General features: G+C 38.1%; 2 protein-coding genes across 6 annotated transcripts; one reads left to right on the top strand and one right to left on the bottom strand.

Annotated features, from left to right (window-relative positions):
- Positions 1–1767: 1767 nt before the first annotated feature.
- raf1a (Raf-1 proto-oncogene, serine/threonine kinase a) lies at positions 1768–21164 on the bottom strand. 5 transcript variants are annotated; one of them, XM_032562901.1, is made up of 19 exons: positions 21071–21164; positions 17371–17471; positions 13469–13695; positions 13269–13381; positions 13062–13164; positions 12816–12973; positions 12016–12105; positions 9618–9771; positions 9092–9193; positions 8881–8905; positions 7954–8063; positions 7732–7849; positions 7521–7605; positions 7200–7376; positions 7061–7107; positions 6842–6960; positions 5666–5797; positions 3797–3931; positions 1768–3699 (listed from the first exon to the last, which is right to left on the bottom strand). In XM_032562901.1, the coding sequence occupies exons 3-19, from the start codon at positions 13667–13669 to the stop codon at positions 3559–3561; spliced, it is 2010 nt and encodes a 669-aa protein (XP_032418792.1). In that variant the 5' UTR covers positions 13670–13695; positions 17371–17471; positions 21071–21164; the 3' UTR covers positions 1768–3558. The 5 variants fall into 5 exon arrangements, with proteins under 5 accessions (XP_032418792.1, XP_032418703.1, XP_032418882.1 ...); XM_032562812.1 differs by lacking the exons at positions 17371–17471; positions 21071–21164 and adding exons at positions 13900–13925; positions 16181–16991; XM_032562991.1 differs by lacking the exon at positions 21071–21164 and having other exon boundaries at positions 17371–17490.
- cnbpa (CCHC-type zinc finger, nucleic acid binding protein a) lies at positions 20659–24237 on the top strand. The gene is made up of 5 exons (XM_032563425.1): positions 20659–20762; positions 22272–22393; positions 22734–22799; positions 22899–23097; positions 23199–24237. The coding sequence occupies exons 2-5, from the start codon at positions 22276–22278 to the stop codon at positions 23314–23316; spliced, it is 501 nt and encodes a 166-aa protein (XP_032419316.1). The 5' UTR covers positions 20659–20762; positions 22272–22275; the 3' UTR covers positions 23317–24237.
- Positions 24238–24870: the final 633 nt, after the last annotated feature.

Below are 24870 nucleotides of genomic sequence, written 5' to 3'. Positions count from 1 at the left end.
ATTAATTACATTCTTTAATTCGTTGATATTTCTGGCTGAAAATCCAAATAAAAAATTCCTATATTTTCAGTTTAACATAGCATGTGTGATCATCTGATAGGTGCAATTCAATAAGTGAAAAGCTGAAGATTAAAAAAAAGCAACAAAACATAGGTATTAATCAATTTACTGAAAAGTTGACATGCATTAACACGACTTCTGCAGTGCCATGTCACTAGAGAACGAAACGAGGAAAAAAATCCAGGTGAATTTATGAATTTTTGTTGCCATCTGGTGGAGTGGATTTACAAGTCAAGAGGTCTGCAGCATTTTGGTTACTATGGCAACTTACTGAATCCCACCACAGATCATCGTCTCCTGAGCTCCCTGTAGAAATTATTCAACATCTATCGCAGCAATCAACAGTTTTTTTCATTTTGTACCTCCTGGTTCTTCTACTGCAGAATCATGACTACATTATTTTACCATGCATATGACTGACAGCTTTTATTATTAGCGACCAAATAAGAACTGGAGGACATTAGACATAAGTTATCATGGGATTCTGCACAGTGTTTGTCAACTGACAAATGTGTTTGTCATGTCACATTTGTTTCAAGAGTTGTTTTCTTTCCCCCAGAGTCTGCTTTGCCCGAAGGGAACGCTGCTGTCCAGTCCGGTCCAGTGAGTCGTGTCCTTGCTGTCTGGACATAAAAACTCACTCACACACTCACCACAGTGAGAAGCAACATAATTAATGTTGATCAGGTTTTAAAAAGAACATTTGCTCTAATATTGTTCTGAACCAAAAAATATGCCTTGAAAAAGTTGAATTGTGAAGTAGAAGGAGGACACATGGTTTAACACGTAATTAGAAAAGAGTGATGTGCTTTGATCTTTAGTCCCTAAATAAAATCCAGAGTGACTCAGAAGTAATTTTCTTAACAATTGTAGCTCCACAGTTATTTGGATAATCTCTTTCTCAAAAAAAAGAACGCCTTGATTAATTAAAATAAGGTTAAAATGTGTTTACATCAATACACTCAATCCAATTGTAGCAAAGAGTTTTTGGATGTAGATATGTAAAAATCTACGTTCACAGACTCCATCTAACCTGACTCAGTTTGAGGGGGAACAATTTGTCTCTGAATGTGCAAAGTTCATAAAAAATTTTTTTTAAAAACACTCCAAAGTATTTGCATATGTAGTGGGTGAAAGTTTTCACTCCATCATATAAAGACTTGGAGGCTAAATACAAATGCATGTCACATTTTCAGATTTTTACTTTTGTATGTATAATTTTCCATCCACTTTCCAATTAAGCAATATTTTCTGTGCAAAATCTACAAACTCCTAAAAAACATTTCAAAGCTTGAGCTTATTTTATGAGAGTTGGATTTTTACTTCAATGAAACAAAAATTCTGTCAATACAAATTAAATATTTCTGGAGATTGTGACTGACTTCAAAAATGCAAAGCAAAACATATTTTAGTTGCTTTTATTTTATAGGAATTGAAAATGCCAATAAGTGCAGTTTGTGTTAAAATAATTAGTTCTTTCACATCTTTTCAGTGTTTTTTTTTTTTTTTTTAGTATGGGCAATAACAATATAAAAAATACTTTAAGGTTTTATAAACTTTTACCAGAGGTAACAGTAAACATATTGGTTACATGTAGATTCTTCAAAAATGGTGCCAGAACCAACACTAGATGGTGCCGTTGCTTGACACAGAAGTAGGCCACTGAGCTCAGCAGGATGCAGAAATAGGGCAGATAAATCCACATGATGCTGTTGTTAAGCCTTTATTTTGCTGAAACACATCTTATTTGGACATCACCCGTGTGGTGGAACGTTTTACACAAACAACCCTCTGCAAAACGTGCTGCTTTTTAAACCCTGGCCTAAATTCAAAGGTCCATGAAACACAAAATAAAGCTACTCCCATATTTAGCTCTTATGTTTACTGTAAACCTTAACGCTGAGTGGCAATACCCCACAGGAGCAGCCCGCTAAATGTTTACACTAAAACAAAATACTAGTGTCCTGTCCCTTTCCATCCCTTGCCCCCTTGCCTGCTGGTAGATTGTTGTTGCAGCATGCGCGCCAGTGACTGTGACATACACAGAGGCGTCCGCCAATGGCAGAATCCCCTGGTGGTGTATGTGGACTGGGTCCCCAGTGAGGTTTCACCACGTTGCCACAGCGCTACAGCAAACATTACACCCTGCTGCAAAGTCTTGCACCTGTGTGGGACTTTACTGTGTCAGGAGGCCAAACAGGGTTACACCTGCCACTACCACTGCCTTCAAAACCTAAATAAAAGGGATCTCTGCTGCTGTTTATTTGCAAATTTATATATTAAACAGCCTTTTTTTTTGCACAAATAAAAAAGCAGTTTTTACAGTTGTAGTTTTTCTTAACTTTTTTTTTTGTTGTTGCTAAAAATGCACTGTTCTATTATTTTATTCCCTTCCACATATTTAAAAAGTACTTTCTGTATTAAAAATACTTCTAATAGGTCATGTTTAGTCGACGGATTCTGTGAGAAACTGGATATTGGGTTTTAATTAGCTGTAAACTTTAATATCTTAATTGACATATATTTGAGGTACATCCGTCAAAGAGATTAATCTGTAAAAAATTTTACTTTCTGGATTAACTTACTAAAAAACTAACTTTTTGATGACATTTTAAATTACCGAGATGGACCTGTACAGGACATGAAGAGTAATAACAGATGCATTTAAAAAAATAAAATACAAACCAATAACATATTTCGGCAAAGGACTTTTTTAACTTAACTTTATTAAAATATTGAATAGATGAATTTTCCACCAAGTTTAAAATAAAACATTTAACCTCCTCAAGGTGACAGCCAAAATTAGTTCCCGAATTACTTTAAATATTTAAGACACGTGCCGAATGTCCAGCTCATGATAACCAAACAATAGTCTATAGAGTGTATAGGCATCAACAAATCTGTTCAATGAATGTGATAAAACCCCCTTCCGCAGTGAGACACGACAACTTATCAAAAATAACCCAAAAATAAAGACTGATTTTTAAGACAAAGCAGATTCAGCTACAGTGCAACTAGATGGGCTGCTTCCAGTAGCTTTCTGATAAACAGAGGAGGTGAAGTTCTTCAGAAACTTAGTCCAGGATTTGTTTCCTCATAAGGCAGCTAAGCTAAAGTAGTCCTCTCTTCATGCCTGATGAAAGCAGGACAGAAAACGGACCAGGAGACAAACATCACCTAAGCTTCCTTCAGTGTCCATTCATTGTTGTTTCAGGTAGGCATGTGTGCTTCTGTATACAACTAAAATCAAATACGATACGAACGCGAAGCCTCAACATACTTCTTAACGCATGTGTGATGTACCTTGTGCAGATCCGATTGTAATCTTCCGTAGTTAATCTCAGATGCTCCTCCTCCTACTATTCTCCTTTAATTACATAGTCATTGACTAACATTGGTTTATGTATGATTGCATGTGTATAGATCTATACAAATGTCTCTAAGGAGGGAATTTGCGTTTACTGATGGAGCAGAATAATCTCGTTGCTAAGGAGGAGCCTATGTGTAAACAGGCAGCCTGGTGGTCAGAGTGCAGGCATTGATGTCCTCGGTCTGTGCGGCTCGGTGCAGGGACGGTTCTGAGGCACTGCGGTTTATCTTAGGGAGGGCATGCTGGAGGAGCTCAATGGAGGACAAGATCTGAGAACAAATTCAGATATAGGGAAGATGCAAAGAGATTATTTTGAGGAATTTATGGCTTAACCCAACAGCTTCTAATAGTAGAAAAGCAGCTCACCTGCGGAAACAGCGGCCTTTCTTCCTTGGATTTCTTGATGCAGTCTGCCACCAGTCTCTTCATTGCTTTGGGGCAGTTCTTGTAGAGCTTACTGAGGTCTGGGCACAAGCGGCCTCTTCCCACCATGAATATAATCTAATGGGAAGGGAGTCAAAAAAAGACTTGTTGAAGTTGAGAGGAAAACTGATCACATTTGATTGTTATAGGTCCTTAGAAAAGCATTTATAGCCTGAAACTTTTTCAAATTGTGCCACTTTACATCCACAATGCATTTTATGTAGCAGACCAACACAAAGTCATGGAGAAGTGTGAAGTGGGTGAAAATGATGCTTGTCTCTCAAAAATATTTTTTATTAATTAAAATACTAGAAACTCTGGTGTGTATTCATATTCAATCACCTGTACTCTACAGCACCTACATAAAAATATGTGTTAAAAAAGCAACAAAAAAAAAAAAATGTTGAGAGGTCACTTAAGTAAATAAATTCAGCTTTAGTGTAATTTAATCAAAATACACATGCTACTGTTTTGTGAAAGCTGGCTGGAAGATTAATGCAAAAAAGTTTCAAGAAAACCTGAAGAAAACACCAGACATCACTGAGAAAGTTGGGCTGGGTTATAAAACTAAACTTCCATAAAACTATCAAAACATGACCACTCACCTCAATAACGGCCATTTCTGAGTTAGATTTACAAAAAATATTTATTGTCACTAATCATTTTCTTCCACTTCGCAACCATGCTCCATGCAGTGTTAATGTATTACACAGAACTCCATTAAAGCATGATCAAATTTGAAAATGATAGGGACATTTTGCAAATATTTTTAAATTAAAGCTTTACTGACAGACATTTAACTTTGGTCCTAACTTAAAAAATGTATTTGTAACATTACAATGTCATCTTGATTTAGAAAAAAACACCAATAGTGGTACATTGTCAATGCCATCTTAAACTTAAAACTCTTCATGTATTGAAAAAAAATGCAAGCGACATGAAAAGTTTTGCAAGGCTCTCTATTGAAGGCAAACAACTGTGAGAGAGGCCTACATTCACCCTGAAGCAGCGGTCATTCTAACACATGCAATTTTTAAATATGGCGAGTTAGACTAAGGTGACAGACATCTAAAACACTAGAGCTATTGTAAAGGTATGAGGGCCTGATGGTTCAGAGATAAAAGATGACAGGAGCACTCAATGTGCCTGCCAGATCAGCCGAGTACAAAGTATTTTCACAGGATCAAGAAGAACAGGTTCTTCTTTAGGCACAATTTGTATACAACTTTAGTCTGATTATATACAGATGTGGAATCACATCTTATTTAGCCAACCCTTTGGCTCTAAAGAATAAAAAAAAGAAAAAGAAAAACACAGGACTCAGTCTCTGAAATGCAAACCTGAGAACCTCTTTTCTCACACAGGGTTATGTTACGAGATCTAAAATTAGGCCAGTGGCTCCGTGTCGTCGGTCTGTCAGGCCATAGACCAGCCCCTTCAGATGGCAGCAGAGGGTTTTCATCATCAAGGACTTGAACTTACACAAATGTCTTATTGTGGAGTTAAAGATTTGTCGTACAAAATACTAAAACTTCCAGCCTGAATGCTGGGTCAGGTAAAACATGGGGCATCTGTTCGGCTAGCTGTGAGCCGACCATCTCTACGAGTTCTCCCCCCCCCTGACCTTCCTGCAAAATCTCTTAAATATACTTCACTCACTTGTCTGCTACAGGTAAGAGATCCATTACTGATGACAACTTCAGAAAAACTTTACCAATTCAAACAGTCCTTTTAAATGCTTAGGACTGTTAAAAGTGGACCATATAAATACTAGCACCCAAAAAAGAGCCAGACAAATGTAAGCAACTTTACCTGATCTCTGTTTGCTATGTGGGAGTAGGGGAGTTCTCCGGTCATCAGCTCAAAGAGAACAATTCCATAGGAATAGACATCTGACTGGAAGCTGTACGGATTGTTATCCTCCATTCGGATCACCTCAGGAGCCTGCCAAGGACAGAAAGAAAATGTTTACAGAACATCAAAACAGTACTGTCAAGATGTCCATCTTAAGAGCAGAGGCGCTGTGACACTGTGTGATTTTGAAATCATTTTAAGAAAACATAATTTCTTTAAAATTCAATCAATTCAAAGCATTAAAAGGGTCTCATAAATGTGCCTTATTAGAAGAAAGGCACACAATTTCCAAAGATTTTTTCCAGTGGTCTTGAATTATTTTTAGACTATTCTTGGCAACAAGAGGTGGTCATACATGACTTTTTCCTCCCAAATTGCTTGCTGTATTTAGCCACAGTTAATGAGCGGATGTGCCCAAGTCTGTTGTTGAGTGAAAGCCTAGCAAAAGACATATTTTGTTGTACTTAATATTTTCCTCTTAAGGAGATTCTAATTTGTCAGTGAAAATCTCAAAAAATGTCTCCTCCCGCAACAAATATCTGTGTTACCAGGTTAAATTTGTATGAAGTTCTTGAATTTCAGTAAGGGGCTGCAGGCAGTCTTTCCATAGGCTGTGCTATGGGCTCAACCTGAATTAGCATGATTAGCATTAATAGGTGCAAACTTCAGTGTGCATGCAGTCTCTCGTGGCTGTATTTTCTTTTCCTTACCTCTTATATTTAAAAAAAAATCCCATTCAAGCATGCTTCATAGCAAACAGAGGCTGGAAGTCCAAAAAGATAAAAGCTGCACAACTTTCAGCCTTTCTGGTATCTATTTAAGTTGCCTCCAGGCCAATTGAACAAAACATCCCTGAGGAGGGTACAAATAGACATTTTGTGTTTGATGGCACTTTTTCCACATCCAGAAAGGTTTTCTTTTAATAGCTTCTTACATATTTTGAGCATCCTCTGTCTTAATTCTTAATTATGTAATACTGAAAAGCTAGTGTCAAGTCTTCAGTTCTTAGTAAGTGCACCCACACCAAATCGCATGATGTGTCAGAGAAAAGTTTGGGTTTTTTAGGTTCCAAACCAGACATTTAAATGTCAGTCTGATTGGTTCTTCTGACCAAGAGCATCAAAGTGTACCAACCATCCAGAGAATGGATCCAGAGGGCTGCTCCACCTGTTGTGATCCGGTCCACCTGGACTTCACAGTCGCAAGACCAAAATCCCCAATTTTTACTGTTAACCCTTCATGCAGGAAGATGTCTGTACAGATGTCAAAGATTTATAACTGAACATACTGAGGAAAACTGGTCTTTATGTTTTACTCACTCTAATACCACAACAAAGAAATAGAAAAGGATACTGTTGGACTTCATGTCACGATGAATTATGTTTTTTGCATGTAAATAGCTGAAAAAAACAAAAGAAAGGGAAAATAATTAATGCTACCTGAGACATTTCTCATTAGCATCGCCCACAGAGCTCCATTCTTCACAACTTACTCCATGCCCTGAGCGGTCTGCCTAGCGATATCTATAAGCTGGATCATGGTATAATTAGTCTCCAGGACATGAATGTGTTTGTACAGGCTGCTGCCCTCACACCACTGGGTCACGATGGCCAGGTTGTCCTTCGTCATGTAGCCCATAAACAAAAGGATGTTGACATGTCTTGTTTTCCTGCAGCCCAAGCAAAGGGGAAGAGGAAATCAAGATACTATTAGATAAAAGTTTGCAATGAAGATGATTCACACAGTTTTAGCAGCTGTAAGAAAAAAAAAAAGTCTTATACAAGACAGAAAAGGTATTCTTGTGTGTTGTTACCTCAGGACGGCGACTTCATTTCTGAATGCCTGGAGCTGCTCCGGAGTTGGATCAGTAACCTTTAAAATCTTCACCGCAACATCACCTACAAGAGAAATACTGTTAGATGAAAGGAAACATTCAACTTTTTTCTCAATTTATGCATCATTTACCTCATCTATAGTGCATGAGAATGTTATACCAGACTGTGCCCTGCATAACAGATACTTACCATGCCATTTTCCTTTGTATACTGTTCCAAAAGAGCCTGAACCAATGTGGGAATGTAGATAAACCTCGCTGGCCTCAATTTCCCAGTAATAACTCGAGTCTCGCTTATCCCGCGGCCTCTGGATGAACAGAAACCAAAGATGCAAGTATTCAAAACACAAGTTTCACAAATGACACATTATTAAAAAGAGCTGGTTAAACATAAATGCAACACAGAACGTACTATTTTATTTTTCTCCTGAGTGTTGAAGGACGAGGCTCTCTCTCGCTGGGATGGTGCTGGAGCTTTGGACTGGGTCCAGCCTGTGGGGCTCTGGCTGGGGGAACTTCCAGCTTTAGGGGGAAAAAAACAATATTAAATGGTAGCACTCAACTTTCAGAGAAGCAACTTCTTCCATATAGTTAAAGGTGTTCTGTACAAGTTCTAAACAAAAATGGTGTTTTTTCCTCCCCAACAAGAGTTTTTTTTTTTTACTGTCCTGACTCAATCACTGTTTAGCAGCCATTATTCTCATACAGACATTAAATCGTACACCTGTGCCCTAGTTACTAATGTAGTGAGTTATAATGCCAATCAATAGCACTGGGTTTTATTAAGTGGTGTCAGAGTACTGAGGGCAAATGTCTATTTTTTTAACTAAGAAAAATGAAAACCCTGTACCACATATGTTTTACTTCACAAATATGCACTACTGTGCTCCAGTCTATCACGTATAATTTTAAATATGTCATAATATGTGACAAATCATGAACCAGTGCACGGGCTATAAATACCTTTGCAAAGTACTGCACACTCATTTCAGAGGTCATTTAGTATCTCAAAAAAGAGATTCATGTAAATTCACTTCAGGTGATTTAATCTAACTTTTCCAATCAAAAATGTTCTAAGCAGAAAAGCAACTATAAGAGAATGTTTCATTTGAGGAAGCACAAATGAAAATCCCCTTGAATTATAAATACCAAAACTAAGGGCAAAGGTGTCCTTTTTCAACCAGTTCCCTAAAATAGTATGCTTCTTTTTCCTTATATGATCAAACTAATTTATCACGTAAAATGATAAACATACGAGTAGATCATTTATGGATAAGATGTAATTTTATAGGAAGCATGCCATGCAAATATGCATATTGAAATGCTGAAAAGAACTCACCTGAGTCATGATCCCGCATCGCTTCCTAAAACACAGACACGCACACAACAACAAAAAAAACACAGATTAGGTTTGGTAAGCTTATTCAAACACTAAAATACACGCCATGCTGCCACTCATGGTTTGACAACTGCACTTCTGAGATGTAAGTGCAGATAACCCACTTGCAAGGCATGCAATTCAGGTTTCACACATGACTCTGCTTTCTAACCTTTTCGGCACTCTCTGACTCGGAGAAGTGCACAATACCTACTTTCCTCTTCAGCCAGAATCTGCGGCACCAGGAACTGGGAGAGGTACTCAGACAGTCTAGCTACTCCAGAGTAAGCAACGCAACAGAGCAATGAAGGGACAGGAAGGAAAGGACAGAATTAAAGATAATGAGGATGAAATAAAGCTCATGTTTTGGGCTTATAACAGAGTGGGTATGACAAATGATAAACTCGCGAGCTGATTATGCAACAATGGTGGTGGTGATAAAGCAGAAACTGGAACTGAACATGGGGAAGTCAAAATGTGCAAGAGTATTAAAAAAAAGCTGGAATAAGATGTCATCTGGGGCTTACATAAATACACACAGCCCTGTTCAAGTGGACAACTTAAAGCCACGGTAGATAAGAGGTGAGACAAAGACAGATAGAATCCCTGAGATGTAAACAGTTTGAGGCCCGAGATGTTAGGTGTGGCACCCTCGCCCTGCGGGAGAAATCAGCTGGCCCCCATGGTGAGCAGTTTACCTCAAACATGCTGCTGTCTACAGGCAGGGTCGTGCTGACCATGTGGACGTTGGGCGTAGATGTGGAGCGCTGCCTCTGGGAGAGACCGCCGCCTGTGGGTGGGTACGACGTGGTGTAGTTGAAGACATGAGGGGTGGAATTTCGATGGGCCGAGCTGAAAAGAGGGGGCAAAAATTAAATTAAGACTACGCTGCAGAACCGCAGAGAAACAGCCTTTTAACCGTCAGTAAAATATCTATTTTGGTAACTTCTTTAAAAATTGGGCCAAAGTGGGTGTGGTGGCTGTGGGTGCTGCTGGTTTCATTTCTGTCATGTTTACTCATTTTCTCCATTTGAGTATTTTGTTTGCATTATTTATTTATTTATTTTTAAATTAGGCTGCAACCACACTGTTTTTGCACAGGAAAAATACCTAACTCAAAAGGTAAGCTTGCAAACAACAAGGTAAGTAAAAGCTTTTTGGGGAAGTAACTTATTGGTTAATATTTATTACGGCCTTCCTCTTTAAGCCAGTGTTGGTTACTTCGAAGCTACACAGGCAATTTGCCAACATCTGCGCTGGCCCAGTTAAAGAGTACAAAGCTTACCAGCCAGATATGTTAATCTTAAAATGACCTGAATGCTGCTCAGATCTGAAGTCTGGACATACAGCCATCCACTTTCTAATTTTAGCAAGTTCAAATATTCGTAGGCATACAGTGGCTGCTGCAGTAGATCAAAGGTATAATTAGAGCAGAACAGCAGAAAGTAATCTGGCTGAAAGCTTTTAGTACACACTAACAAATTTGAGCATATTATCTGAAGGAAAAATATTACACTCACTGTGTGAGCTCAGAAAGCTTGTAAACCATTTTATCATTTATCAAAATAAAGTTTTCACACTGCACTTCATCAGGTCGTCCACAGATAAGCGTCTCTAAACACAGGAAGTCACTGAAGGCAGAACTCATTTCACATCGCATCATGCAAAAGTATTCACGAGCTTAAACTTTTTTTTTCAAATTTGGATGGCTACAACTGCAAACAGTTTTGTGCACAAAACAGCCCATCACTGGGAAGTAGCACAAGAATGATTTCTGGCCTACATGCAAAACGCTGTGTGTGTGGCGGCAAACTAACACCACACTTGGAAAACACCTTTGAGGCAGTGAAACATGGTGGTGACAGCATTACACTGTGGGATTGCTTTTCATCAGAAAGGCCCGGGAAGCTAGTCAAGAGTTAATGGGAAAATGGAGGGAGCAAAGTACAGGCTAACACTGAAAGAAAACCTTTTGGAGGGGGCAGAAGACTTGAGATTGGAGAGAAGATTCACATTCTGGCAGGAAACGACGCTAAACACACTTCAATAGAACTGTTTCAATAAATGCATAGTTCTGTGTTAGAATGGGTTAATCAAATAAAACTTGTGTGACAAAACATGTTGATTATAAAATGCTCTCAGATGCTTCTTATGCATTCTGACAGCGTGTAAAGAATTTTGCAAAGAAGTTCCAAAGACGTTTTAAGTCTCCGAAAGAGAAATACCCCAAAACACAATTCTATAACCAGTATTTGTATTCTGGTTATACAAAGTACCCAGAATACAGATGTATATCTTGGAAGTGAGTGAGCACAATTATGCACTACTCTGCAGTTGTTGAATCAGAAAAACATCCTCCTACACCAAGTTTGTGATTGTAAAACAAAATCTAGAAAAACTTTTGCAAAAATCTGACAGCACCTGTGCTGCACATAAACAAGAAAGACACGGCGATGACTTCGGTTCCTGAAAGGTGATAACCATTATATAACCAGATAAAAACCACAACTTCCACACATAAAAACCCACATAAAAAGTACTTGTCATTAACCTGATTGAAATGATTCATGTAGTAAAAACAATACTCCAAAGAAAAACTTTTACATGGTTTGACTTAATCTTCCTTCCCTTGTAAAATAAAAAAAAATAAAAAAATAGCAGTTACATTTAGAGGAAAGAAGTGATATCTAATCATAATTGCCATTGCAGTTTCAGGGTCTGCAATATTTCAATCGCAAATGCCTGCCTTGATGCAAAATTCTGAAGACTGAAATGTGGTCATACATAAGAACTGATTGTGAACTATATTTCTGGCAAGTTGGGATGATTTTCATTGTCGTTGACACTAACAATTGGTTTATGTCTTAGTGGGCACAATGCAAAAGCTGGAGGACAGAAGTGGCGACATTGCAATGATGGAGCAGAAAAGAGTATAGAGGAAAACTTGGCTCAACTGAAATCCATATCCTTGCTGAAATAGTAAACTGTAGTATATTATTAATATGTTTTCTTAGTATTATTCATCCCTTTTAGAGAAGAAACAAAATAGAAGAACCTATCAGTTTTTAGTTTTTGATGAAACAAAGTTTTATTCACCTTGGAAGCCGGGTTAGGGATTCTCTCATACGTCGGGATGTGAGCTGTGGCAGGGACGGGAAGCCACTCTCACCTGGTGTTGGACACAACCTGATAAAAGAAGTAAACAGGTAATAGAGTGCATTAGGTGGCCGTGGGTACATCACAGCGAATTACTATTTCATCAAAATGTACATTTCAGAAAACAGTCCAGTCTTTTTTTTCTCCTCAGCCCAAGTGAGACACCTCTGAGGATATTTCTTTGTAAGAAGAGGTTTGAAACATGGAATGCACACTGCAAGTATACAATATAATGTGAGTTTGACTCTTAGTTCTGAAAATGTTCTAGAAGAAATAATATTATTGTTTACTTAGATGCACCTGCAGAGTGGGTGTCAGGTAAAGAGGGATTCTCCTCTTTGCTAATTATTACTGCTGATTCTACATCCAGCACAAAAAACATAAAGGTCTCCATTCAAAGTGCATGGCTTTCTCATTTGCATGGAAAGCCATGCAAATGAGAATGACCTAGTCAGAATGACCTACCAGAAAAGTTTAACTTCCCTTTTTTATCTTTGCAGGACTATGAAACTTACCTCACAAATATGTATAACCCATTTTTATTTGCATCCAATTATGATCATCTGCATGCAGACGTGATAATGATGAAGAAAAGTTGGCTCTTATGATCAGTGAATGCACAAGAATTTTTTTTTTTATTCTGATTTTTTAATCAATTTTATCTGCTCAAAAACTCAAAATTATATTGTCCAGTCTAGAAATGGCTATAAACATGACTTTTTTTCCTCCTGTATACTTACAGAAGCTGTCTAATGTTGCTCCAGTCCACACACATTGTGGGCACTTTGGTGCTACAATGCTCATGGAATTTATAGCCGCATGTTTGGCAACGGAATCCATTAAGGAGAAACTTCTGGCAAATGTCGCAGAAGGCTAGCTTCAAATAGGTCTTCCGTACCTACATTTAAAAACAAGAAAAAGTGCAAATTTTCTTTTTGCAGTAACGTTTGAGAACAAAGTAAGCTGTAATTGTTTGGAGTACTTACAAAGTTATGCGTTGTCAAAGGAACATGATCTAAAACCTCAACCAGGAGCTCTTCTCCTATCAGTGAGGTTGAATCGGTATTCCAGTCCATCCGGGATTTTTTACTGATTTGGATATAAGTAAACAAACAAAAAAAACATATGTAATACTCACAACAGAAGGTTTAATAATATTTACAAGCTCTGGTTGGAGGATTTTCTGAGTTTACCTTCTCTGTCCGGGATGCAGCTTGAAGACGGCGCAACACTGGGGCTGCAGACCTCGCACCTTCAGGGCTTTGATCAAACAGCTGTAAAGAGTCATACCTGGTCGCACGTTGACCTATAGTAACAGACCAACAACTAATATTAACGATATTGATCAATCAAATCTGAAGCCTCATTCGGAACCTGGTATGTCAAGACTTGCCACAGTGCGCTGCTGGTTTGGGAGGAAGACACGGATTGTGCTGCTGGCCTTGGAGTCCGTCATCTTGCTGTCGTCTGAGGCACGTCGCTGGCAGGTGAAGCCCTGGACCATGGTAGGGGACAGGCAGGGGCCCTCAAATGGTGAGTCCTTCATTCCAAAGCCATTGCTTAGGGTCTTCCACGCTCCGTGAAACTGCTCCATCACTAAAACTAATTACTCACAATGGTCTTAAAAAAAGAGAGAGAAAAAGAAAACATTTACTCACATTCTCTCTTTACTCAGACAATACTGTAATATATATTTAGAACAAAGGATAAGAATAAAATGCATGCATGCAAGGAAAGGGCACAAAATACTCAAACTTTCCAATTGTTCAACCTTGCACTTTATTTCAACACCAAGGAAACCACAACAGATGGGTTGAGCACTACCTGATTACAACAGCGACTGTTTTTGTCTGCAGGGGGAAAAAATGTAGCAAAAGAGGAGATGTGGGTTATGGCATTGTAAGGTTAGAGGTAATCTTTACATATAATCTTGCTGAAAGCAACCCTCTAGGATTATGCTAATGATTAGCTTAATTTTAGGGTTTAAGTAACGGCAACTAATAAAACCATGCAAGAAAAGAAAGAGAATATTTATGTTCAAATTTCTTATTTTCGCTTTGCGCATATAAAACTCAAAGCAAATATGATACTGAACCGTTTCCCTCTGTTTTCAGGAAACAATGTAATATGAAATTTCCACCGTGTTCAGGGCCAAACTATATAAACATGAACAGGACAAAAATAAGTTGACTATGTGGTCCTTAAAAAAAAAAAAAGAAAAAAAAAAGTAAGGCCCTCATAACCAAACACACCCTCTTTTCAGCTTTGTTTGTACTACAAACTGCAGTGCTATATTGTAAATACACAAAGGTTTTCACTCATTCTTGGCCCATATGCATGAGCACCATCGGCTTGCATAGCCCCTAATTACCACTGCTGTATTTATACAAGGACCGGCTGACCCTGGAGAGATGTTTCTTTTTTAACTGCTGTCAGTGGTTAGCTGTTCCAGCAGGCCTGTTGAGTCATCAGATGTACAGAAAAGCTTAAAACAAAAAAGATTTTTTTGGGAATGGTGGGTTTTTACCCTTTTCCTTCATGCTTCTGGATTTGCATCAATAACTGCTGCATTGTATCAGAAAACAGCACAAATACAAAACAGAACTACATATGAAAGGAAGTATAAATTGCACTGTAATACAATGAGAAGTTTTACATGGTTCTCTAGTTATAGAAGTAAGTGAGAAAACTGTGGAGGGTTATAATGTGACATAGATTTGAAATAAAATTTTAAATGGAAAAAAATAGGACACTTTAAAACTATTTAAACATACTAGTATTTCATAAGAAACATAATGAAGTAATTTAAAGTGGGCAACAGTTAATACCAATTTTAACTAATACTATATTTATATTTAATTTTTCATGGTACAAAACCCTAACATATTATTTACTGATCTGCACAGCTAGTTAGTTTCGATCTAATTACCTTTAACTTTCTCATAAAGAAGAAAAAAATTAAGAGTAATTCAAACATCATGTTAGGTATCATTCAGTGTGAAGGTACCATTTAAACCCAATCACTAGACTGGCAATTATATTCCTGGCTTCCCCCTTAAAAAGCTTTTTGTTTAACCTTGTGGGTTGCAAAATTTCCAGACAAAACCAGGAAACTATTTTTGTAAGCAATACATTCATGGATTATCGTTTAGGTTTCGGGATGACAAATTGGAAAATTCAGCCAGCTTAAGTTTTTTAGCTGTTTTCGTGTGGCAATTTTCCAAAAAGCAAACTGATTTGATATGTAAGCACGTACTTCATTATCCAGGATAATGTCTAAAAAATTAGCAGTATTATTATATTTTTCATTTTAAGGTCAAAATTTTGTTGTAAACTTTATAACGCAAGCTCAATGGCATTTTTGTGATCAGGCAGGATATCTCCTACTACTGCTTTAAAATTGTAAAAATATGTTCCAGCAAACATTAGAATTGGGCTGAATAAAGAGACGGTTACAAGTCAAATGGCCGACAGCGCTGCAAGCACAAAAGAAATTTGATCAAACATGAAGCTGATAACGTCTAAAAAAAATTTCATTAAGGTATTTTTTTGTCACGACATTTCAAGGGGTTTCAGTCCAATTTACGTTAAATAAATGAGCACATAATTTTACCTTTTAAAATGTTATGGTTGAATCTTCTTGCCATGTCAGGTGAAACTGTTTGTTGACACACAACTCTCAAATAGTCTGCAAAGATGCATGATTTACACTGTGGCACTTTCAACCCTCCATAGTCATCGTCAGCGTGTTAGCCCTATTTATGATTCGGGACCGTTTCTCATTCAAACGTAACAAAAGAACTAAAATGAACCACTACCATTAAAACGCATGCAGTCATTTCTGAAACTATAAAAAGGTAATCATAAATGTAGCTGCTTGTTTTTTGTTTTTTTTTTTCCCCCACCAGGCCTGGTTGTTCCAGTTAAAACACTAACATTCCCAGAAGGCCGTCATAAGCAGACCGTATCGTTACATTTTACGTCCCTTCTCTCTGTGCTGCAGTTCATTAGCTTTAAACCGAAGCGTTTTAGCCAAGAAAGTTGCCTATATAAGCGTAATTCAAAGAGTAGTGAGTGCTAGGATCTGTAGGCTCTGTGTGCTCACCAAGAGAAGTTAAAAAAGTTGTGCTCCGCCATAACTTTAGGGAAAAGTGGCGTCGGTGACATCATCATAATTGCAACGCATTCAAAGAAAAAAAAAAGGAGGAAAAAGGAGTCAAAGCTGGTGAAGCTCCCGATGTTGAATCGAATAATCCTACAGCGGATGAATATTGCCTTAATCAAGGAAAGGGGAGGTCACAGGTGGGTCTCTTTTTTTCCACGAACCACCTAAAACAACAGGAAAAAGTTTAATCCTGCAAGTCGTGATATGCGAGAAGAAAAAAAAAAGGAGGGGGGAAGAAAAAAACTCCGGTCCCTCAAAGTCATACGACGAGGGATTTTCTTCGTCTCCAGCGAAGCACTTTCCAAAGTACAAGTCCGATGAAGTGCTTCGTAATGCGGCGCTGTTCCAATCAATATTTACGTTGTTTGGGGAGAAGGTGAAGCGGGCTGAGTTGGTGTTGTGCGTCCGTCTGACGCCAGTGATTGAAACAGGACCTTGCAGTCATAACAAGACCTGCAAACATCGCTCACACTGCGCAAGCATTGCACACACTTAAACCCTCCCACCGAGGCCACACTGATGCTTTTACGTCGGTAAGATATGCAGCTAATTTTTTTAAACGCTCGCATGTTGATATAATCGCATCTAACTTATACGCACTTCAAAGTCCTGCTGAATAGTCGACGTAGTCTTTAAAGCTGTGCACATAAAAGCTTAAGAACAATAGCCGCCTTTTGGTTAAGTTAAAACACTTGAAAAGTCAATGTAATCGGACAGTTTAGTCAGTTTGAAAGCACATTTGTTTTGAAGAGTGAGGAAATTAGCAACTAGCGATTTGTTTTAACGAGTAACTCATAATATTATCATGCGCGCCCTCTGCTGGCGAAATGTGGGTATTGTGACATCTTAGCTTTGGAAAATTGCTTGCTTTTATTACCACTCTTCATGTTACACTGGAAATATTTGGTAAGAAAAAAATAAAAACAGAAGATGGCGTGCATGCAGGTTACACCAGCAATACATTCTCTTAAAGCCCAACAGACATAAACACATTTTACCTCTTATTTGCAGTGTAGGTGATGTTTTTCAAATATTATCACTGTTTTTGCTATCCACAAAAATGACTTATTCTCTCTGAAATTGACCTTGAAACAATATATAACTGTATACAGCTACCCAGCTCCACTCACCATGTGTTCATCATGTCTGTGGCATCCCGGTCTGGGTCCCCTGAGGTACCCAAATCACAGATGGCCCGGAGGTCCCTTCAGCAGGCTGGAGTTGACACCACCTTAGAGAGAAGCAGCTTTGTTAACATCCTGTATCTGCATCTCCTGATGGGTTCAGCATATATTGTTTCCATAAGGCAGCTCTAGACAATTCCGAGGAGAGATTAAAACATAAACCTGTGTTTATGTTCAAAAGCAACAATAGGCATTAACTTTGACTTATTGAACTTTCCAAATACCTATGGCATTTTTACAGGCAAGTAATCAATCCAACAACTAACAGAAACACCAACTAATGTTTCTGTGCAGATGAGGGCAGGGCTTTGTCATTGTGACGCTTTTTAAGGTATCCCTCTCCTCATACAATTGAGCTACTGTTTTTACTTGGATTAGGATTTAATCAGCTTTGAATTTATGCCAGACAGATTGCTATTGTGGTTATTTTCCTGACTGGAAGTTTACAAGCTTCTAAAACTACCATAATAGAAACCAGAAAACCTAGCGCTAGAGCTTTAGATCCAAGGCCACCTTAAGACAGATGAGAGCATCTCTTCCACCTATTGATCCGTTCACTGAGCACTCCTAGCTGAGATGCTTCCAGCTCTAATGAGTGTTTCTGTCAGTCCTCTTGTTTTCAACAAACTATGCATGCAAGAGTTGAAGGCAATAAGGGGGAAAGAAGCTTATGTGCCCTTTTAACACCTGCAGTAAATGCAGTAAAATCTTGTTTTCGGGAAATTCTCATTGAATTATGTTGCATATAAAAATTTGGGATTTTCTCTAAGATTTTAACATTGTTAAAATTATGTATGCTATTGTAAATGTATGCATACATTCATCAATATTTGGTTTAATGTACTTACAAGAGTTACAGAAATTACACACTTTTTGTCACCATCATGAAATAAATAATTCTGAAATAATTGGAAATAGTTCAATATATTTACAGTAAATTGAATGGTCTCCTGGGACACGCAGCGTATTATGCATAGTTCATAAATGCTTCATAAGGTTTAGGTCACGATCTTTCCAGAATTCTCCATTCCCCCACAAGACACGATGTGGGATCACAGCTCAGTTGAAACACTCAGCTGTCTCCAAATTGCAACCATTCAGCTTTTCAGTTAAGGTTGAGGTAAAGAATTTGGAGTCGGTGCTCTCCAGCTGAACAGACACAGCATATGATAATGCTACCACTATGCTACACAGCTGGTAAATTTGGCCTTAAACCCTCGCCTTGACTTTACTCCTACAAACATGCTTCTTATCACTGAAGTCAAATACCTCAATCTTTGTCTTATTTTTCCATAAAACCCTCCTCCAGAAGCAGTCCATGTGGACAGTGGTATTTTTAGTCTAGCTGCAAGATTTCAATTGTATGGATATAATGATTCTCTTTCCTCTATCTTTTATCTGCTCACATGCACACTGCTGCACGCTTACATAGCTCACGTAACCATAACATATAAGACTGGCGACAGTCGCACATAAACCAAACTGATTAAGCCAGGCCAACTCCCGCTAGAGATGGTGCAGAATGAGAAGACCGAAGCAGAACTCACGCTGCAATCTGTGCTTCACTTGATGGCACCCTAAAGGTCTGCTGAGTGGAGCCAGCTCTGGATGGTGAATGTCTCTCTGTATCTGTTCCATTTCTTTCAACATTTGATCATTTTTGGCATTAACACCTGTTTTATACTTAACCAAATATCCTTATTTCTCAAGGTATTGACACTGAGGGGTTTTGGTTGGGTCCCAGAGCTGGTAAAGGGACCTGGGTACTACAGCACAATCCAAGGAGCTAAAACTTGCTTCATTGTGGACCGGTGTTCCTGCAGCTCATGGTGGTTAAACTATATTGGTTCCTATGTTGTTTTTGAGCACTCTAAAAGATTTTCTTTCATCTTAGGGTGATAGTTTGGGCCACATTGTTTAAACCTAGCCATTACTGGATGTCCCAACATGACAATGATCCCAAACACACACATAAAAACTAACTTCAGGATGGAAAAGATGGCTAACAGCTTCTGGAATTGCCTTGACCTTAAGTCTGTTGAAAATTAGTGTATTATGCATAAAAATCTGTCGCTTCTGATAACAAGAGTGACTGCATATCCAGACAGAACTATGCTAAAAGCTTGTTACTTGCTACAAAAACTACATAACTGAAACATAATCATGTAGAATTTTAGTGCTCCATAGTAGTTTGGATTTCTACATAGTGTTAAAGTTTATCAAGTGGCTCATATGTGTTGTCATATAAAATATTCAGATTCGAAAATACATTTGTAAATTGTGGTATTTATCTTGATGCTCTCAACACACGAAATATTACAGCAAGAACTTTCTGTGAAGTAGGAAATAAAATGAAAGTCATGCCAGTTGCGTTAGATTTGTGTTACTGTGTTGATATTTGTATACCTTTTTTAAGGATCAGAGCTGATCAAAATCCGATCAATTTGTCCGATTCCAAAATCTGACAAATGAAATGTTATGAGGTGGACATCATTGAATTATGAACAATGCTGGTGCCACTTATGTTGTTCCATTAATATCTGAGGTTGAAATTTAAATCTGAGAATGAAATCAAAAGCAAATCAAATGAGTTTCAGGTCCAAGCTTGATTACAACTATCAGTAAGCTAAAACACTGCATTTATCGATTTTTTTAAAAACTCTGTAGAAACATCTAATTAACAGGTTTAGTTTGCAAATGAGTTTTACAAAATCCAAATTGTAAAAAATGCAAATATAAAGTTTTTACATTCTATTTATTGTGGATTTTGAGGTCTCGGTTGATGGGAAACCGCTCACTTTTACACTCAGAATTTTAACATCCAAAAATATTTATTTTCATTTTTGTAGCTTAAAATCTGGAAATATCGATTTGTAAGTAAACTGGAATGCTTGAACTGTTTCTTTCAATCAATCGTGCAAAGCTAACGGACATTATTTTTCTCTTTCATGTTTTCATGACAACACAACAACCCCCAAAAAATATCTCAGCGTACCACTGTTAGAAAATTCTGGTACAAGAAAAACCTGCTTGTAATTATTGAAGTGGTCCGTATATTTAAAAGTTTGAGAGTAACTGCTTCATTTCTTCAGTTTGAAAGAAGAAAGCGAAGTTAAATGTACCGAAGGCAAAATGGGACCTTTCCGTGTTTCTGATTGGCTAATATGTAGAGGCGGTGTCCAGACTTCTTCGCATGTTATTGGTTGCTTGGCGAATCCGCGGCCAATGACTGTGAGGGTTTTTACTGGATAATGCGAATGACAATTCAGGAACTCCTGCTGGCACCGCATGTAGCGCAAAGGAGGCGTAAACACTGACACAGCTAGGTAGCCATCAAGGTAAGCAATAAAACGGCTTTAATTCTCGTAATCATGACACTATTTATGTACATTCGTTTTCCACTTATTGCGTGTTGAAATCACCTGTGGCAAGAACTTTGTTGTTTGGTTTGATTCTTCCCGTTAATAGGTTCTGCTTTTAATTATGTTTGCTCCCACTAAAACTCTAGCAACGGGCTGTTAGCCCGGCCTGCTAACGTTAGCTCATCACAACGACTTTGGTGTGTGCGCCCTGGCGGGAAATTTTGTTTTCAAGGCATATTTCCCCGAATGCCCACCAAAATGCGTGTATTGTGTATATTTCTTACAATTAATGACGGATCGTCTGGTTCTTGCTGTGCAATGTGGCTCGATCGTCGACCGAAGCGCGTTTCTTGGTCGTGAGGTGTTGAGCTAGTGTTTGCTAGCAGCTAGCGTAGCTGGCGCTACTGTCTCGCGAGTACGCAGGAGAAAAATCAACGTGACTAGGCCAACGTTAGCGGAGTTTCAACCTTTGGCATTTTGTTTTCTGTTTTGCAAGCCGGTAAACATTTAGCATTCTCACGTCTTGTCTAAATTCCTGGAATGTCTAATCCGTTTATGCGTTCCGAGGTGTTTGTTTTCTGTTTTAGACGGTTAGACTTGCGGCTTTGTTGCTGTTGAACACGCTTCATCACATAACACGATGCAACCAACGCGCTACTCACGGCGTGCTCTCGCAGTTATTCCTCTGCTAGTCAGCAAATTTCCACTAACATGGGTTGTTTAGATTAAGTTCATTGTGTCTGAATTTATCCTATATAAACGTATAAGTTCAACAGAGAGTTTTTTAAGTTGCCCGTTTTAAACGTTGCAGCCTCCTGGTTTTGTGACTTTATGCTAGGTCCTATTTTTAGGAGCCTGATTACCTTACTTAGTATTCACGTTAGTGCTTCATTAACTTCCACTCTTCTTGACCTGATGTCTTCAGCAAACAGAAGGTCGACCTATGGCGATCACATCATGATCCCACTGAGGAAGTTTCTGTAAGTTAGCTCAGTAGTTAGTCTGATGGTTGATGATAGACACAGCAGCTGATGAATGTGTCTCCCCGATCATAGAGTAGAACCCCACATGGTAGTCATTTTGTTGGTTTGACTGAATCTTGAAGAGCCATGTTAAAATAACTTTCTCAGCTATTAAAATATGTATTTTAGAAACTAAAGCAATCAGAATTATTTGATTCTGTTTATTTATGTAGCTTCAATTTACTACAAATATTCTAATTTGCTACAAATATTCTCCTTAGCCACTTACAAACCCTATTCTATTCATTTACAAAAGTCAATACAACTTTATAGACAAATTAATTTCAAATTCAATTTTAGTTATAATCCTAACTTGTAAAAAAAATAAAAATAAATAACATCCATGTGAGTTTAAGCACATTTTACTGCGAATTTAAGTAGTCAGTAAAGTTGTTACTATTTTCCAGGAAATGACTGTATTGGAGAGAAGTGTTTACCTCTGTGTTGTTTTTCTTTCTGTTTAGGTTATGGAGATGAGCAGCAACAGTGAGTGCTTTGGATGTGGCCGCTCTGGTCATTGGGTCAAGCATTGTCCTAATGCCAGTGGTGCGCGTGGACGTGGCAGGGGCCGGGGACGAGGAAAGGGTACTGTATGCGTTTCTTTTATTTTTTTTTCCATATCGAGGATAAGATTATTGTTTCAAATATTTGAGCTTTATTAAGGGCCTTTGCATATTCTATTCTGGTTTCAGATATAATACAATCTTATGTTTTGGGGTTTTTTTTCAGGATTTCAGAACTTGTCCCATTTAGTTTTAGAATACGAATTGAAAACAATCATATGACCCTACTCATTGTTTTTAATCATATTTATACATTGCAATAGTATTACAAACTGAGTATTGTTCTAGTGGCAATTAACCAAAAATGTAAAAAAAAAAACAACATACATACCCTTATTTGCATACTGTTTTTGACATTACAGAGCTGTTCTGTTATCGCTGTGGAGACCAGGGACACATGGCCAGGGACTGTGACCAAACTGAGGATGGTATGTAACATTTCTTTTTTATTTTTATTTTCTGTATTAGTTGTTTTTTCACAGGTGTTAAAGTGATAACCCTTTTTTTACCACCTCCTCTGTGTCCAGCGTGCTACAACTGCCACAGGAGTGGTCACATCTCCCGGGACTGCAAGGAGCCCAGGAAGGAGAGAGAGCAGCTCTGCTACACCTGTGGCAAAGCCGGCCACATGGCTCGTGACTGCGACCACGCCAACGAGCAGAAGTGCTACTCCTGCGGTGGGTTTGGTCACATCCAGAAGCTTTGTGATAAGGTGAAATGTTACCGGTAAGTGGAGTTTTTAAGAAGTTGCTTAGCTTTTTTTTTTTTTTTTAGTACTAGTATATAAAATTCTTATTTTTAATTATTATTATTTTTTTTGTCTTTAGGTGTGGTGAGATTGGTCACGTCGCTGTGCACTGCAGTAAAGCCAGCGAGACCAACTGCTACAACTGTGGAAAGGCGGGCCACCTGGCAAAAGAGTGCACCATCGAAGCAACCGCATAATCAGCACCCTCTGTTGCCCCTCCTTTTTTTTCAGATTGATGGTTGGTTGTATTATTTTCTCTGAATCCTCTTCACTGGCCAAAGGTTGGCTGACAGAGGCTAGTCCCAGGCCTGTGAGCCTCTCGATATGTAATACAAAGAAAGGGGTGATAAAAAAATATCTTTCTGCATTCAATACAAAAAAATGTTTTAGTTTGGTAGCGGTGTTATGTATAATGCTTTGTTAAAGAACCTCCCCCTTTCCAGGCCACTGGTGATCAGTGAGGAATAAACGGGACTAAACATATGGGAATCTATAGGACCTCTGAGCTTGTGGACGTGCATCTCAGTCAAATGAGATGGAAGACGGGAGTAAATGGAAACCAAACATCCATGTGTGGTTATTTTGGTTTGTTTTAGTGGAATATGAGTTGGCCAAGAGAGTTTGACATGGAAACAGTTCATAACATGATGCATTTCAGCCCTACAAGCAGCTACAAGTGGGCGATAACAAACGCTATATTACTAAGATATGGGAAAAAAAATTTTTTGGAGGTATTAAAGAAACACGCTCTTTTATAGAAATCTGTTTACAATTTAAATATCACTTTGGTAGTCCAAGGTAGATTTTCTGTTTAAAAAAAAAATGGCTTTGGAAATGTTCTGGTTTCCTTTTTTTTTTTTTTTTCTTTTTTTTTTTTTTACCTTGGCAAAAATTTAACATCAAGAACAGTCGTCGGAACAGCAGAATTAGGAGTTATTTGGGAATGACAAATGTTTTCACAGAAATCGAAATGTTATTTTTGTACAATATCACTTAGACTACTGTATAAATACCATTTGCTTGTACTCAGTTTTTAAGTCGGAAGGAAAGTGCAACTGAAGTCCTAGAAAATAGAAATGTAATTTTAAACTATCAATAAAGCTGGAGGAGCACGGGGAGGAGTGTTTTTGTCTGATTTTCATTGCAAAATGTTTCAAAGTTTTAACGTTTCATTATAATTATACTAATACAGCACCAGCTTAAATGTGAATGTCATTTTTAAAATAAATTGGTCCAATTTTAATTAAGATTTCCTGAAATACGTAATGAAATTCAACCCTACAAACATGGACATTCTCAATAAAATGCAGCAATATTCAGCTTGATATCTATTGGTAAAGTTAAAGAAGCAACGTCATTAAGTGCTGTTGCTTTCCATATAAACTTTTTAAGAAAAATGCATTGTCAGAGGTACAATGTGACAGTTTTATGTAGTTCTCCCGTAAATATTTACAATACTGTATTCATAGAGTAACCATGTTTCCAGTTTAATATGTAGCGATATAATTTTGGGGGAACTGCGCTTAATGTGGGGGATTCTTTTGTCGTGAATTTAGGACATGAGGACAACTCCCCGTTAATTACATGCAGAAAATACGACGACCTCAAACTGGTTTTGATGAATGAAATACGCTGTTTGTCCGAATAAGAGCTGGCAAGCTCCACCTCGGGTGTCTAAAATGGCAGCGGGGGTTGCGGTGCAGATGCAGCGCATGGAGACCCTCCTCCTCTTCATTCTGCGTCACCGTCTC

Source organism: Xiphophorus hellerii, chromosome 1, assembly GCF_003331165.1.
Source record: "Xiphophorus hellerii strain 12219 chromosome 1, Xiphophorus_hellerii-4.1, whole genome shotgun sequence".
NCBI classification, from domain to species: domain Eukaryota; kingdom Metazoa; phylum Chordata; class Actinopteri; order Cyprinodontiformes; family Poeciliidae; genus Xiphophorus; species Xiphophorus hellerii.
This window is presented reverse-complemented; position numbering and strand designations above follow the sequence as displayed.

Excerpts from the sequence above, each read along its gene's own strand:
- raf1a (XM_032562901.1), bottom strand. The coding sequence starts at position 13,669 with ATGGAGCAGTTTCACGGAGCGTGGAAGACCCTAAGCAATGGCTTTGGA. Across the intron at positions 12,106-12,815 it reads AGCAACATTAGACAGCTTCT|GTTGTGTCCAACACCAGGTG; the intron begins GTAAGTATACAG and ends TTCTTTTATCAG. Across the intron at positions 6,961-7,060 it reads TCGTGACATGAAGTCCAACA|ACATCTTCCTGCATGAAGGG; the intron begins GTATCCTTTTCT and ends ACATCTGTACAG.
- cnbpa (XM_032563425.1), top strand. The coding sequence starts at position 22,276 with ATGGAGATGAGCAGCAACAGTGAGTGCTTTGGATGTGGCCGCTCTGGT. Across the intron at positions 22,800-22,898 it reads CTGTGACCAAACTGAGGATG|CGTGCTACAACTGCCACAGG; the intron begins GTATGTAACATT and ends CTCTGTGTCCAG. Across the intron at positions 23,098-23,198 it reads GATAAGGTGAAATGTTACCG|GTGTGGTGAGATTGGTCACG; the intron begins GTAAGTGGAGTT and ends TTTTGTCTTTAG.